Source organism: Ostrinia furnacalis, unplaced genomic scaffold, assembly GCF_004193835.3.
Source record: "Ostrinia furnacalis isolate ACB-3 unplaced genomic scaffold, ASM419383v2 OfSCF3220, whole genome shotgun sequence".
Classification (NCBI taxonomy): domain Eukaryota; kingdom Metazoa; phylum Arthropoda; class Insecta; order Lepidoptera; family Crambidae; genus Ostrinia; species Ostrinia furnacalis.
The window spans coordinates 205,502-222,451 of NW_021133459.1; the positions used below are offsets into that span (position 1 = coordinate 205,502).

Here is a 16,950-nt window from a genome sequence, read left to right on the forward strand (position 1 = left end):
TATTCTAAAATTCTAAATTATTAAAATAACCAATGTATACTTTATACAGTCTCTACAATAATTGTTTTAATTGTAATTGCCTATATTTCAACTTGATTATTTTACTATTTTATTGGAAATTCAGTTCAGGTTCAAAAGCAGCAGGCTTTTAATTTTTATTGGCTGATATTGTGATGAAATTATTTAGCAATCTGTTAAAATCTTGATATTATTATAACAAAACAGTAACATAATAATGTTCAAAATCAATATTTTAAATATACCATTCTATTCCATCAATGTAAAATAATTCAAATTTTATCATATCTAAAAATCGTAATGTTCAACAGAAAATGTATTTTATCAATATAATTTCAATCATATTAATGAAATATTAGTAGTGTGTCTATAAACATACATATTTGGAATTTACAAAATTTAATTTGGTTTGAATTCTAATTTAAAATCAAAATTTTTATTGTATTGTATAATTTTTTTAATAAAAAAAAAAACTATCATTTTTTTTCTTCAAAAAAAGGGGGGAGGTGTAGTGTGTACGCATCCTTTCCCCATATTAGGCATAAACCACTAGTATATAAGCTTAGGATAATCTTCATTCTGACGGATTAAACCTACAGTGCGCACATCTAACTGTTTTATTGTGTCTCCCGAACGTCACACATTACAAGATTGTGACACCCAAAGTGGCTAAAAAAAGTGGACAACACAACCGTAACATACTTAAACGTGTTGCGAACTTTTTGACGCTGACTGTGTAGCCTAATATTTAAAATGCCTAGGATATTCTACTTACTTGAAATCCGCCAGCAACAACGTGAAGGATCTTGTCCTGCATCTCGCTTCATGGAAAGTATTGATTAGACCGAAGGTTTCGTGAGTTTCACCCAGAATCCATAACAGAAGAACTGGCTATCGTACCTATAATAAATTGCCGAAACACAACAATACTGTCAATACTGTTGTATGGCGGACTTCGAACAAGCCCTATCACCAACCAATTTGAGCAGAACTTTTTTTCATGAAATTGCTCCCGCTGGGAATCGAACCCGGGTGCCCTACGCTAGATCGGAGAAAGATGGTCTTACCACTAGACCGCACAGGCGGTTAATTTTAGGAAAAATAATGCGAAAATGTACTATCGGCAACAGTGTTAACTGCCCATGGCCAGTCATGTCATTGTTATCTCGTTCTATCGCAAAGAATCACCATTTGATTAGAGCGAGAGCAAAAACGGAAATGGACTTAGTTAACAGTGTGGCCGTGTGTACGTATGTCCACCTCAGAATGGTCTAGTGCCCACCCCAGGATTTTGGGATTCGAAGATAACTTGACAAAAAAAAAGTAACAACTACTTAATCCCGCCCATTCCAATGGCCATGCGTGGGCCATGCCATGGTAAGCTCGGAGCCAGACTCCAAATAATAATTATCCTAACTCACAGGTACAAAGAAAAGTTCGAATTCCTAAGTTAACCACTTTTTAATTCAATTAATTCAACGTAGTTTACTCAACCGTTAATCCTGATTGTTTTTAAAAAGATTGCATCAAGAAACGAGAAGTGGGTTGGACTAGTTAGGGTAAAAGTAGGATTATTTTCCTTAAAAAGTACTTCGCCATATAGTTATTTTGATTGCTATGTATTAACTTGCTGTGGATTTAATACATTCTCGATTTTCTCAACATTTTGAGTAATTTATAATCTATGCAAAAGATATTCTAAGAACGATCACCCAAAGCCAGAAAAGAACATCACTAAATTTAAAAAACAAAATGTCACTGAATAAATAAACATGGCCGCAGTGTGCATTGTTGTGTTGTGTCATTCTATTCATCTATTGTTACTTTGATATTATTTGTTTAGTGGTATAAAACAGCATTAAATCTTAATTTAGTTGCGAAATCGTTAACTAAAAGACGCACTTTGATAATATGAAGGTCGCAATATAAGAGCAAGTTTTTACACTCGGAGAAAGTGAACCAACTATTCAAGGTAACTTTTTATTGCATTAGTTTCCGTGTTATTTCCAACGTAATTATACAAACGATTGTCTTTTAAAGCTTCCTCAACGCTGTGCAGTAAGTTTTTCTGCCTTTCACGGTAGTTTCATGTGTGTGCGAGTCGTGGACAACTTTCTATCATCATTGTAACTTCCTTTGAAGTTCTGTCCTTACAAGGATGTTTTGTGCATAGTTTTCAATTGACTCACGGATTGTCTTGGAACCGTTAATTGATGCGAGCAACACTTATTAATGTTAATAATGGTATGTCGTATGTCTGACGACGCAAGAAAGTTGTTAACATAACAAATGTTTCAATCAATCTTTGTTGTTAAGCGTTTTTTTTGAGGTATGTCGTGATTTCTTGAATAAAAGTTTGAAACCAAACTTTTTATTTAACTTCTATATTTTTAATTGGATATCAAGTTTTAACAAAGATAATACAAAGATGTATTTTTAAAAATAAATTCCAAGAATAAAACTCATTTATTTCTGCAAATAGGCTTTAAAAAAGCACTTCTCAATCTTTTATTTAGTAGGCCCTAATCTTCGAATTATGACTTTAATTTAACATTAAAATTAAGTTTTATGTGTTTGGCGAAGGCCCATGTTTAGCAGTGGACGTCCTGTCTCCATAATAATCCTTGTATTGTATTTGCACTCAGACTTAGATATCTATACTAATATCATAAAGCTGAAGAGTTTGTTTGTTTACTTGAATGCGCTAATCTCAGGAATTACTGGTCCGATTTGAAAAATTCTTTCAGTGTTAGATAGCCCATTTATTGAGTAAGGCTATAGGCTATATACCATCACGCTACGAGTAATAGGTGCAGAGCAACAATTAAAAATGTTGCGAAAACGGGTTTTCATGCGTACGAAGTCGCGGGCACAGCTAGTTAGAATATAAAATACTTGACTGTTCTTATAAAAACTTATTCGAGCTAAGATATTAAAAGGCAATTCATGTTTCCATCTGTTTTTAGTACACCTGAATGAATCTACGAACAAAGCACAATGTCTCACGGACACGACGAGGGCCCTGTGTACTACAGGGAGATACAGAAAAATGCGTACCTTAAACGGATACCCAACGAGAGTGGCGGAAGCAAACTCAGGCCTCTGGGGCACAAGGTATGTAGACTTTTATTTATTTATTTAATATCTTTATTTATACACACACAAAAAAGCAGTACAGAGGCGAACTTAATGCCATGTGGCGTTCTCTACCAGCTAACCTTAGACAAAACAGAGAATTTGAGTAGGCGGTGCAAAATAGTAGGTACTTATACATAAAATTCATCTTTGTAAATGTTTGCTATAATAAAAAAAATATACTAATATTATAAAGCTGAAGAGTTTTTTTGTTTACTTGAACGCTGTAATCTCAGGAACTACCGGTCCGAATTAAAAAAATTCTTTCAGTGTTAGATAGCCCATTTATCGAGGAAAGCTATAGTTCTATATTGTATGTTTTATTTTGTATTCTGCCTATATTGTGTATTGTGCCAAATAAACAATATTCTATTCTATTCTATTCTATTCTATATACCATCATGCTACAAGTAATAGGTGCAAAGCAAAATGATTTTCACGCGTACACAGTCGCGGGCACTGCTAGTCCTTGATAAATTTTAAAATATCCTTGATAAATTTTAAAATATAATATTATAAATTGTATTTCTGGGAGGAATTTCAGAAACTTAAGGATCAAAACCATGTAAAGTTATTAAATCTCATTCTCCTAAAGTTGCATTAAAACTTTCTCACTGGAACTACAGAACGTTTTATGATTGGCAAAATAGACTGTTTTACAGACTAAAGTAAAAAAAAACTCCCCAAAAAAATGTTACAATAAAATAACCTAACGTCTACATACATAAATCAATTCTCGACTATTACTTACAAAATCTATGGAAATATTCTTATTACATTCCAGAAACCACCCCTAAAGCCAATGTGGACGTTATTCTGCGTCCATAACGGTCGTTCACCGTACCTGGAACAATATCCACTAGCGGAGAGTCCTGCTACACTATCACATAAGCCGGTGTGGAGGGCGTGTCTAAGGACCGCTAGACACGTGACGGCTAGTGTCAAACCACACTCGGGCTTGGAGTATGACTTCTTGATTGATACCGACCATGGACCTGTGAGGATGATTGCGCCAGATTGGTAAGTCTATACTAATAATACAAATGCGAAAGTAACTCTGTCTGTCTGTCTCTCTTTTATGCCTAAACCACTGAACCGATTTTGATGAAATTTGGCATAGAGATAGTTTGAAAAGGAAAGGACATAGGATAGTTTTTATCCCAGTTTTTGAAACAAGGACGCGCGTGAATAAGTTTTTCTGCGACTGACAAAATTCCACGCGGGCAAAGCCGCGGGTGGAAAGCTAGTTTAATATATTTTTTAAGTCGTGTAATCCTTAGTGCATGTGTAATGAATGGATTTAGCAGTGCCAGGGTTCGAACCCGCGTTCCTCAGACCGTAATTCCACGGATTCGAATCGAACGTAGTGCGAAATGTTGCGTAGTTTTATAGATCTAAGTTGCATAGTTTATAAGACAGCGGGAGCGATTTTGTTTGTATGTAACGATAAAGATATTTGGTTTTATAAAGCACTTATCATACTAAAATATTTATTTTCCAATGTGCGGACGACAGCACATTAACCTAAATACTGCAGCATTTTATACCGTTGCAATTAGGGCGAATATGCAACAAACGGACCAATGTTGTCCCGAAGTGGTGGTAGAGCTATTTGACTTTGACAAATTGAAATGATGTTGATTAAATAGTGACTGAGTTTCTTGCGCTGCTTTTCTCACCACCATATTATTATCCCGCACTAGTGGTTGGGTTGGGACTTGTAAAAGTGCTCTTTAAGGCCCAGAACACATGGTGAAACGCAACTGCAACGATACTGCAACTTCTAGTTACTTTTGAGTTGCATCTAAGTTTCTGCCATAGATTCCGTTGAGAGACCACACATGACCCGACCAGTTTGACCATTTCAAACCGGTTTCAAACCAATAGTCAAATTTGACAGATGTCAAATGACAAGTGGTTAAATATCAGAAAAAAATGTTTTTCGAAAAATGGTTAGCTTGACTTTTAGTGCATTTTTTAACTAATTGTTTACATTTTGTTAATATTTAATCATAAGTAGCAAAATTTAACAATTAGTTATTTTAACTATGAATAAAAAAACTGGGCCTAAGAGTCTACGTACAGAAAATAAACGAGTTTTTTTTATCCCAACAGGGAGTCGATGCAAGATTGGGTGACCACTCTCCGTAACAAGCTGCACGAGCTCCGTATCCTCTCTAAGGGCGAGAATGTGTACTGCGCCGCGCCCGCCGCCCCCGCCCCCCGCGCGGCAGCCAGAGATCCCACGTCACCGCTGCCGCCTACACCGCCTGTGCCGCCTGATAGGTGAGTAGCCCCTAGCTTCCTTCCTCTAAAAGTGCCCTCTAGCTCCCCCTACAGTGCCTCTTAGATCCCCCTTGATAGAGCCCCTTATTTCCCCTGATAGTGCCCCCCTAGCCCCCCTGACAGTGATCCCTAGCCCCCCTGACAGTGATCCCTAGCCCCCTGACAGTGATCCCTAGCCCCCCTGACAGTGATCCCTAGCCCCCTTGTCAGTGACCTCCCTAACCAACCACTAAGAGTGCCCTTAGTCCCTTCCTGACAGTGACATCTAGCTCTCACTGTCATACCCCATACCCCCTAACTTTTTCCATAGCCCCTTAACATTCCCCTAAGCCCCCTTACATCTGCCTTAATCCCCCAACTAGTAGTCCCTTGGCTCCTCAGACAGTATCCGACTATTAGACACCCCTCACCACCTCGACCAGTAGAGCCATAAGAGCAGCCTCTAGCAGTAGCCCGCTCGAGCTGCGCATCCTGTCCAACGTGTAGCATCCTCCACCAATAGAGCATCCTCCACCGAGAGTAGCCTCTATAACAGTAGCCCTCCCGCTAGTAGTCTCCTGTTAGTCAGTAGCCCGCACGAGCTCCGTATCCTCTCTAAGGGCGAGAATGTGTACTGCGCCGCTCCCGCCGCCCCCGCCCCCCGCGCGGCAGCCAGGGATCCCACGTCACCGTTGCCGCCTACACCGCCCGTGCCGCCTGATAGGTGAGTAGCCCCTAGCTGCCTTCCTCTAAAAGTGTCTCCATGACAGTGCCCCCTAACCCCCTGTAAGAGTGCCCCTTAGCTACCCTAACAGTGACCCTTATCTCCCCCTGATAGTGCCCCCCTAGCCCCCTGACAGTGACCCCTAGCTCCCCCTACAATAACCCCTAATAGACCTCAAGCTCCCTTAGCTCCCCCTACAGTGAATGCCAGATCCCCCCTAGGGGCCACTCCCCTAGTATCTCCCTGACAGTGGCCCCCTAACCCCCTGTCAGTGACTTCCCTAGCCACTAAGGATGCCCTTAGTGCCTCTTACATTCCCCTAGCCCCATCTCCCTGAAAGGCCCCTAACCCCCTGACAGTGACCCTGAGCTCTCACTGACATTTTCAGTAGCCCCCTAGCATTCCCCTAAGACCATGCCAGTAGTCCCTTGGCTCCTCAGTTAGTGGCCGACTATTAGACACCCCTCACCACCTCGACCAGTAGAGCCATAAGAGCAGCCTCTAGCAGTAGCCCGCTCGAGTTGCTGTCCAACGTGTAGCATCCTCTACCAATAGAGCATCCTCCACCGAGAGTAGCCTCTATAACAGTAGCCCTCCCGCTAGTAGTCTCCTGTTAGTCAGTAGCCCGCACGAGCTCCGTATCCTCTCTAAGGGCGAGAATGTGTACTGCGCCGCTCCCGCCGCCCCCGCCCCCCGCGCGGCAGCCAGGGATCCCACGTCACCGTTGCCGCCTACACCGCCTGTGCCGCCTGATAGGTAAGTAGCCCATAACAACCCCCCCCAAGACTCTAGCAAACCCCTAGCTCTTCTTGACAGTGATCCCTAGTCCCCAGGTAAGTAATCATCAGTACCCCCTCCTGACAATGCCCCTAAATTTCAGAAAGTAGCCCCCTAGCAAACCCCTAGCTCTTCTTGACAGTCGATCCTCCCTGATAGCGGCGCTTATCCCGCGTCACCGTTGCCGCCTACACCATCTGTACCGCCCGATAGGTAAGTAGATAATTAGTGCCCCCTAACCCCCTCTAGTAAACCCCTAGCTCTTCTTAATAATGCCCCCTAGCCGCTCGACAATGCCCCCTAGCACCTTCTGATAGTGCCCCTTAAACCTCTCTGACAGTGCCTCCTAGCCCCTCTGTCAATGCCCCTTTCTAACTTGACAGTGCCCCCTTTCTACCTTGACAGTGTCCCCTTACTACCTTGACAGTGCCTCCTAGTCCCTCTAACAATGCCCCTTACTACTTGATAGTGTCCCCTTACTACCTTGACTGTGCCCCTAACCCCCTTGTCAGTGACCTCATAGCCACTAAGAGTGCTTTTAGTCCCTCCCTGACAGTGGCCCCCTAACTCCCTGTCAGTGACCTCCCTAACCAACCACTAAGAGTGCCCTTAGTCCTTCCCTGACAGTGACACCTAGGTCACATGTCATTTACCCCATACCCCCTAACATGTCTCGTAGCCCCTTAACATTCTCCTAAGCCCCCTTACATCTGCCTTAATCCCCCAACTAGTAGTCCCTTGGCTCCTCAGTCGGTATCCGACTATTAGACACCCCTCACCACCTCGACCAGTAGAGCCACGAGAGCAGCCTCTCCGCAACAAGCTGCACGAGCTCCGTATCCTCTCTAAGGGCGAGAATGTGTACTGCGCCGCGCCCGCCGCCCCCGCCCCCCGCGCGGCAGCCAGGGATCCCACGTCACCGTTGCCGCCTACACCACCTGTACCGCCTGATAGGTAAGTAGCCCATAATAACCCCCCCTGGTCAGTAGCCCCTCTAGCAAACCCCTAGCAATCTTCAATACACCGTTTATTATGACAGTGCCCCCTAAATCCCTGCAAACCCTTAGCTCTTCTTGACAGTGATCCCTAGCTTCCACCTGACAGTGATCCCTAGCTTCCCCTACAGTGACCCTTAGCCCTCCCTGATAATGCCCCATAGTCCCCCTGATAGTGACCCCTAGCTCCCCCCCTGATAGTGCCCCTTAGTCCCTCCCTGACAGGGTCCCCTAAACCCTCCTGACAGGGTCCCCTAGACCCTCCTGACAGGGTCCCCTAGACCCTCCTGACAGTTCTCCCTAGCCCCCCTGTCAATGACCCCTAGCTCCCTCTACAGTGGCCCCTAGCCCCCCCTGATAGTGCCCCCCTAATAATGCACCCTAATTCCCCCCCTTAACAGTGCCCTCTAGCCACTGAAAGTTTCCATTAGCTAGTTTGACAGTAACTCCTTAGCCCTTTGAAATTCTTGAGAGTGGTCCCCTCCAAATATCAGCCGACTATTAGACACTCCAACCAGTAGAGCCATGAGAGCAGCCTCTCCGCAACAAGCTGCACGAGCTCCGTATCCTCTCTAAGGGCGAGAATGTGTACTGCGCCGCTCCCGCCGCCCCCGCCCCCCGCGCGGCAGCCAGAGATCCCACGTCACCGTTACCGCCTACACCACCTGTACCGCCTGATAGGTGAGTAGCCCCTAGCTTCCTTCCTCTAAAAGTGCCCCCTTAGTCCTTCCTAACAATGTTTCCTAGCCCCCTCTGACAATGACCCCTTGCTCCCCCTGATAGTGCCCCCTAGCTCCCCCTGATAGTGCCCCCTAGCTCCCCCTGATAGTGCTTTCCTAGCCCCCTGACAGTGACCCCTAGCTCCCCCTACAACGACCCCAAGTAGACCCCTAGCTCCCTAGACGGTGCCCTCTAGCCTCTGACAGTGCCCCCTATCCCACTGACAGTGACCCCTAGCTCCCCCTACAATGACCCCAGANCTCCCCGCCTGACAGTGACTTCTCTAGCCACTGAAAATTCCCTTAGTACCCCCCTTACCCCATTAGCTAGCTTGACAGTAACTCCTTAGCCCTTTGAGACTCTTGAGAGTGGTCCCCTCCAACAGTAGCCGACTATTAAACACACCAATACTATCACCAAGACATTTTCCATAGCCCCTTAACATTCCCCTAAGCCCCCTTACATCTGCCTTAATCCCCCAACTACACTCGCGAGCAAAAGTATGGAATCACTTACATGAAGTTGTTTCCACGCGATCTTGTGTACTAACGAATTTGTTAGGAACAAACAAAGTGGCACCATTTTAAAGATTAAACTTTTATCTTCAAATTGATACCAAATTCATTTAAATCACACCAGTATTTAAAAAGATATCCCGGCTGATGTGAAGAAGTAACGAAAAAGACATGTATGAACTGTTTGATACGTCGCGAGTTGCGGCCTATTTACCCCCTATAAAAGCACGCGTTTTCGGATTTTTGGTTTCACACGTTGATTCATACACATCTCCGCTTCTTTAGACACTTTTCCTGGGATTCTATACCTTCAGAAGCAGCACAAATCGTTGCACTATTGCAAGAAGGGCTCAGCCAGAGGGCTGTCGCACGTCAGCGCCACATAAGCCAGTCCTGGGTTTCGAAAGTTTTAAGACGCTTTCGGGAGACTNTGCACCCTAATTCCCCCCCTTAACAGTGCCCTGTAGCCCCCCCTCCCTGCCTGACAGTGACTTCCCTAGCCACTGAAAGTTTCCGTTAGCTAGTTTGACAGTAACTCCTTAGCCTTTTGAGACTCTTGAGAGTGGTCCCCTCCAAATATCAGCAGACTATTAGACACTCCAACCAGTAGAGCCATGAGAGCAGCCTATCCGCAACAAGCTGCACGAGCTCCGTATCCTCTCTAAGGGCGAGAATGTGTACTGCGCCGCGCCCGCCGCCCCCGCCCCCCGCGCGGCAGCCAGAGATCCCACGTCACCGTTGCCGCCCACACCACCCGTACCGCCTGATAGGTAAGTAGCACGTAGCTCTCTTCCTGAAAAGGCCCCTAGCCCCTCGACATCGACCCCTAACCCCCCCTGACTGTGCCCTTTTGCCCCCTGACAGTGATCCCTAGTCCCCCCTGACAGCGGCCCCTAGCCCCCCTTGATAGTATCCCCTAGCCCCCTGACAATGCCCCCTAGGCTAGCCCCCCTGATAGTGCCCCCCAAGCCCCCTTGACAGTGCACCCTAGTTCCCCCCCCTTAACAATGCCCTCTAGCCTTCCCTCCCCGCCTGACAGTGACTTNTCTAACTTGACAGTGCCCCCTTTCTACCTTGACATTGCCCCCTTTCTACCTTGACAGTGCCCCCTTTCTACCTTGACAGTGCCCCCTTACTACCTTGACAATGCCTCCTAGTCCCTCTAACAATGCCCCTTACTACCTTGATAGTGTCCCCTTACTAGCTTGACAGTGCCCTCTTACTATCTTGACAATGCCCCTTACTACCTTGTCAGTGACTTCCCTAGCCCTTAGTCCTTCCCTGACAGTGACACCTAGCTCTCACTGTCATACCCCATACCCCCTAACTTTTTCCATAGCCCCTTAACATTCCCCTAAGCCCCCTTACATCTGCCTTAATCCCCCAACTAGTAGTCCCTTGGCTCCTCAGTCGGTATCCGACTATTAGACACCCTTCACCACCTCAACCAGTAGAGCCATGAAAGCAGTCTCTCCGCAACAAGCTGCTCGAGCTCCGTATCCTCTCTAAGGGCGAGAATGTGTACTGCGCCGCGCCCGCCGCCCCCGCCCCCCGCGCGGCAGCCAGAGATCCCACGTCACCGTTGCCGCCTACACCACCCGTACCGCCTGATAGGTAAGTAGCCCCTAGCTCCCCTCTTCTGTGCCCCTTTGCCCCCCTTGAAAGTGCCCCTAACCCCCTCTAGCAAACCCCTAGCTCTTAATAACTCCCCCTAGCCCCCTGATAGTGACCCATAGCTCCCCCTACAATGACCCCAGAAGACCTCTAGCTCCCTAAACGGTGCCCTCTAGCATCTGACAGTGCCCCCTATCCCACTGACAGTGACCCCTAGCTCCCCCTACAATGACCCCCAGTGGACCCCTAGCTCCTTGAAAGTGAACCCCTAAACATTTCCACAAGTCCCCCTGACACTTTCCCTAGCCCTGACATTTTCCCTGTCCTCTTGACTTTTCCCATAGCCCCCTGAGACTTTCCCTAATCCCTCTGAGATTTTCCCCAATCCCCTGATATTTTCCAAATCTTCTTGACATATTCCCGAGTTCCCTTAACATTTCCCCAAACCATGTCATTTATCCCATACCTCTTGACATTCTACTAAACCCCCTTACTCCTTGACATCCCATGTATTCTCAGACAGTATCCGACTATTAGACACCCCTCACCACCTCAACCAGTAGAGCCATGAAAGCAGTCTCTCCGCAACAAGCTGCTCGAGCTCCGTATCCTCTCTAAGGGCGAGAATGTGTACTGCGCCGCGCCCGCCGCCCCCGCCCCCCGCGCGGCAATCAGGGATCCCACGTCACCGTTGCCGCCTACACCGCCTGTACCGCCTGATAGGTGAGTAGCCCCTAGCTTCCTTCCTCTAAAAGTGCCCTCTAGCTCCCCCTACAGTGCCTCTTAGATCTCCCTTGACAGAGCCCCTTATCTCCCCTGATAGTGCCCCCCTAGCCCCCCTGACAGTGATCCCTAGCCCCCCTGACAGTGATCCCTAGCCCCCTGACAGTGATCCCTAGCCCCCCTGACAGNATCCGCAACAAGCTGCACGAGCTCCGTATCCTCTCTAAGGGCGAGAATGTGTACTGCGCCGCGCCCGCCGCCCCCGCCCCCCGCGCGGCAGCCAGAGATCCCACGTCACCGTTACCGCCTACACCGCCCGTGCCGCCTGATAGGTAAGTAGCCAACAATAGCCCCTCTAGTCAGTAGCCCCTCTAGCAAACCCCTAGCAATATTCAATACACCGTTTATTATGACAGTGCCCCCTAAATCCCTGCAAACCCCTAGCTCTTCTTGACAGTGATCCCTAGCCCCCTTGACAATGATCCTTAGCTCCCCCTACTGTGAATCCCAGATCCCCCCTGAAAGTGGCCCCTAGCTCCCCTGGTACCCCCCTAACCCTCTTACACAGGCCCCCTAACGCCCTGTCAGTGACTTCCCTAGCCACTAAGGGTGCCCTTAGTGCCTCCCTTACATGTCCTTAGCCCTATCCCCCTGAAAGTGGCCCCTAACCCCCTGACAGTGACCCTGAGCTCTCACTGACATTCCCCTACCCCCCTGACATTTCTTTAAACCCCTTGCGTTTCCCCTAATCCCCATGCCACTAGTCTACTGCCTCAGACAGTATCCGACTATTAGACAACCCTCACCACCTCGACCAGTAGAGCCATAAGAGCAGCCTCTAGCAGTAGCCCGCTCGAGCTGCGCATCCTGTCCAACGTGTAGCATCCTCCACCAATAGAGCATCCTCCACCGAGAGTAGCATTTATAACAGTAGCCCTCCCGCTAGTAGTCTCCTGTTAGTCAGTAGCCCGCTCGAGCTCCGTATCCTCTCTAAGGGCGAGAATGTGTACTGCGCCGCTCCCGCCGCCCCCGCCCCCCGCGCGGCAGCCAGAGATCCCACGTCACCGTTGCCGCCTACACCACCTGTACCGCCTGATAGGTAAGCTGTGACAACTAGCTCTCTTCCTGAAAAGGCCCCTAGCCCCTCGACATTAACCCCTATCCCCTTGACATTTCCCCTAACCCCAATGAGAGTGCCCCTGGCCCCCCTGATAGTGCCCCTTACTACCTTGAAAGTGTCCCCTTACTACCCTGATAGTGTCCCCTTTCTACCTTGATAGTGTCCCCTTACTACCTTGATAGTGCCCCTTATTACCTTAACAGTGCCCCCTTTCTACCTTGATAGTGTCGCCTTACTACCTTGACAGTGTCCCCTTACTACTTTGACAGTGTCCCCTTACTACCTTGACAGTGCCTCCTAGTCCCTCTAACAATGCCCCTTACTACCTTGATAGTGTCGCCTTACTACCTTGACAGTGCCCTCTTACTATCTTGACAATGCCCTACCTTGTCAGTGACTTCCCTAGCCCTTAGTCCTTCCCTGACAGTGACACCGAGCTCTCACTGTCATATACCCCATACCCCCTAACTTTTTCCATAGCCCCTTAACATTCCCCTAAGCCCCCTTACATCTGCCTTAATCCCCCAACTAGTAGTCCCTTGGCTCCTCAGACAGTATCCGACTATTAGACACCCCTCACCACCTCGACCAGTAGAGCCATAAGAGCAGCCTCTAGCAGTAGCCCGCTCGAGCTGCGCATCCTGTCCAACGTGTAGCATCCTCCACCAATAGAGCATCCTCCACCGAGAGTAGCCTCTATAACAGTAGCCCTCCCGCTAGTAGTCTCCTGTTAGTCAGTAGCCCGCACGAGCTCCGTATCCTCTCTAAGGGCGAGAATGTGTACTGCGCCGCTCCCGCCGCCCCCGCCCCCCGCGCGGCAGCCAGGGATCCCACGTCACCGTTGCCGCCTACACCGCCCGTGCCGCCTGATAGGTGAGTAGCCCCTAGCTGCCTTCCTCTAAAAGTGTCTCCATGACAGTGCCCCCTAACCCCCTGTAAGAGTGCCCCTTAGCTACCCTAACAGTGACCCTTATCTCCCCCTGATAGTGCCCCCCTAGCCCCCTGACAGTGACCCCTAGCTCCCCCTACAATAACCCCTAATAGACCTCAAGCTCCCTTAGCTCCCCCTACAGTGAATGCCAGATCCCCCCTAGGGGCCACTCCCCTAGTATCTCCCTGACAGTGGCCCCCTAACCCCCTGTCAGTGACTTCCCTAGCCACTAAGGATGCCCTTAGTGCCTCTTACATTCCCCTAGCCCCATCTCCCTGAAAGGCCCCTAACCCCCTGACAGTGACCCTGAGCTCTCACTGACATTTTCAGTAGCCCCCTAGCATTCCCCTAAGACCATGCCAGTAGTCCCTTGGCTCCTCAGTTAGTGGCCGACTATTAGACACCCCTCACCACCTCGACCAGTAGAGCCATAAGAGCAGCCTCTAGCAGTAGCCCGCTCGAGTTGCTGTCCAACGTGTAGCATCCTCTACCAATAGAGCATCCTCCACCGAGAGTAGCCTCTATAACAGTAGCCCTCCCGCTAGTAGTCTCCTGTTAGTCAGTAGCCCGCACGAGCTCCGTATCCTCTCTAAGGGCGAGAATGTGTACTGCGCCGCTCCCGCCGCCCCCGCCCCCCGCGCGGCAGCCAGGGATCCCACGTCACCGTTGCCGCCTACACCGCCTGTGCCGCCTGATAGGTAAGTAGCCCATAACAACCCCCCCCAAGACTCTAGCAAACCCCTAGCTCTTCTTGACAGTGATCCCTAGTCCCCAGGTAAGTAATCATCAGTACCCCCTCCTGACAATGCCCCTAAATTTCAGAAAGTAGCCCCCTAGCAAACCCCTAGCTCTTCTTGACAGTCGATCCTCCCTGATAGCGGCGCTTATCCCGCGTCACCGTTGCCGCCTACACCATCTGTACCGCCCGATAGGTAAGTAGATAATTAGTGCCCCCTAACCCCCTCTAGTAAACCCCTAGCTCTTCTTAATAATGCCCCCTAGCCGCTCGACAATGCCCCCTAGCACCTTCTGATAGTGCCCCTTAAACCTCTCTGACAGTGCCTCCTAGCCCCTCTGTCAATGCCCCTTTCTAACTTGACAGTGCCCCCTTTCTACCTTGACAGTGTCCCCTTACTACCTTGACAGTGCCTCCTAGTCCCTCTAACAATGCCCCTTACTACTTGATAGTGTCCCCTTACTACCTTGACTGTGCCCCTAACCCCCTTGTCAGTGACCTCATAGCCACTAAGAGTGCTTTTAGTCCCTCCCTGACAGTGGCCCCCTAACTCCCTGTCAGTGACCTCCCTAACCAACCACTAAGAGTGCCCTTAGTCCTTCCCTGACAGTGACACCTAGGTCACATGTCATTTACCCCATACCCCCTAACATGTCTCGTAGCCCCTTAACATTCTCCTAAGCCCCCTTACATCTGCCTTAATCCCCCAACTAGTAGTCCCTTGGCTCCTCAGTCGGTATCCGACTATTAGACACCCCTCACCACCTCGACCAGTAGAGCCACGAGAGCAGCCTCTCCGCAACAAGCTGCACGAGCTCCGTATCCTCTCTAAGGGCGAGAATGTGTACTGCGCCGCGCCCGCCGCCCCCGCCCCCCGCGCGGCAGCCAGGGATCCCACGTCACCGTTGCCGCCTACACCGCCTGTGCCGCCTGATAGGTGAGTAGCCCATAACAACCCCCCCCCAAGACTCTAGAAAACCCCTAGCTCTTCTTGACAGTGATCCCTAGTCACCAGGTAAGTAATCATCAGTACTCCCTCCTGACAATGCCCCTAAATTTCAGAAAGTAGCCCCCTAGCAAACCCCTAGCTCTTCTTGACAGTCCCTAGCTCCCCCTACAGTCCTAGATCCTCCCTGATAGCGGCGCTTATCCCCCTCTGATAGTGCCCCGTAGTCCCCTGACAGAGCCCCTTAGTGCCCCGTAGTCCCCCTGGTAGTATCCCCCAGCCCCCTGACAATGCCCCCTAGGCTCGCTCCCTCTACAGTGGCCCCTAACCCCCCTGATAGTGTCCCCCTAGCCCCCCTGATAANAGTAGCCTCTTGGCTCCTCAGATAGCAGCCGACTATAAGACGCCCCGGTGTCACCCCGACCAGTAGAGACGAGAGTAGCCTCTTGGCTCCTCAGATAGCAGCCGACTATAAGACGCCCCGATGTCTCCCCTACCAGTAGCGACACGAGAGTAGGCTCTTGGCTCCTCAGATAGTTATTTACGTTTTTTCGGGGATTCCCGCAAATAATACATAGGCGTAGGCATTCGCTTTGAGAACTGATTAGGAGAATTACCGCACATTAGGGAAATTACCGTGCGCTATTTACTTGTCTAATTTAACTCTCGTGCCGACACTGCCCATTGAAATTTGAGAGTAGTAGTCCGCATAACTAAAAATGTTTACGTAAGCATAGGGGGAGGGGGGTAAGTGCTTTGCTTACTTTTGATGACAAGGGGGGCGGGGGGGTAAAAAATGGTAAGAAATCTGCTTACGTAATACTTGAACGGCCCCACACCAAATGCAATAACAATCGCTTGTAACTTCCAGAGTGCCGGGCATAGAGTTGGCGCCGCCGGCCCGGGCGCCGCCCGCAGAGCCGCCGCCGCCCGCGTCCGTCCCAGACCCGCCGCAACCTATAGGTATGTAGGATATGAGTGCGAAACGGAACATAAGGCGTGAAAGAGGAGAAAGAGTGTGAGTGTGACGAACGACGATTGTTTTAAATAGGATATTATTAATCGCACATCAGATAACTTATCGTAAATCAATTTATTTTCATCAATTTAAATAAATTATAGTTCAAATAAATTATTTCATTGCAAATAAACAAATTGTTTAACAAAACTAGTACTAGAAATAATACGAAAATACACAACAAAAGTGTACTATATTTTTTTCTCAAAGGCGCAACAAAAAAATTCTTTGATGTGCAATAATATTATTTTCTCATCAAATATACTAATTGCACAGCAAATTTACCCGAACGTACATCAGTAATACTCATACTCATATCAATATAACTATTCTTGCAACATGTTTTCTAATATGCATTTTAAAAGTTGCTCAACAATAATGTCTCAAAATTTCAGAGAGCTTGTTCGGCAAATTTAATAATAATTAAATCAAAATTATGTTCTTTGTATAGCATTATTTCTTAAAGTTGAACTGAAAATCTATTTTCCGTCTTTTCTAACACTTTATGCCTTTGCGCTTTTTTTGTGTGGTCGAAAGGTATGTCACCAGTTTCTTCCGTCACTTCTCAACACCAGCCCATATGTTGTCCCGAAGTGGTGGTAGGGCAAGCTCTATTTGAGACGTGTTTAAGCGCCCTAGAAAGGGCCTTTGTACTAATAAATTATTTGAATTTATGGTAAGAAACGATATGCTAATTGCATTTTGCCTCTGGC

The 16,950-nt window shown here is 48.1% G+C and overlaps 1 protein-coding gene across 1 annotated transcript in view; it reads left to right on the plus strand.

Moving 5' to 3' along the window:
• Nucleotides 1–1,792: 1,792 nt before the first annotated feature.
• LOC114357544 (uncharacterized) overlaps nt 1,793–16,950 on the plus strand; it is a 33,642-nt gene continuing 18,484 nt past the window's right edge. Inside the window, exons 1-5 of the mRNA XM_028311225.1 lie at nt 1,793–1,990; nt 2,985–3,132; nt 3,938–4,173; nt 5,269–5,439; nt 16,091–16,182. Of these exons, the coding sequence (XP_028167026.1) occupies nt 3,016–3,132; nt 3,938–4,173; nt 5,269–5,439; nt 16,091–16,182 (616 nt within the window). The 5' untranslated portion in view covers nt 1,793–1,990; nt 2,985–3,015. The remainder of the gene's footprint in view (nt 1,991–2,984; nt 3,133–3,937; nt 4,174–5,268; nt 5,440–16,090; nt 16,183–16,950) is intronic.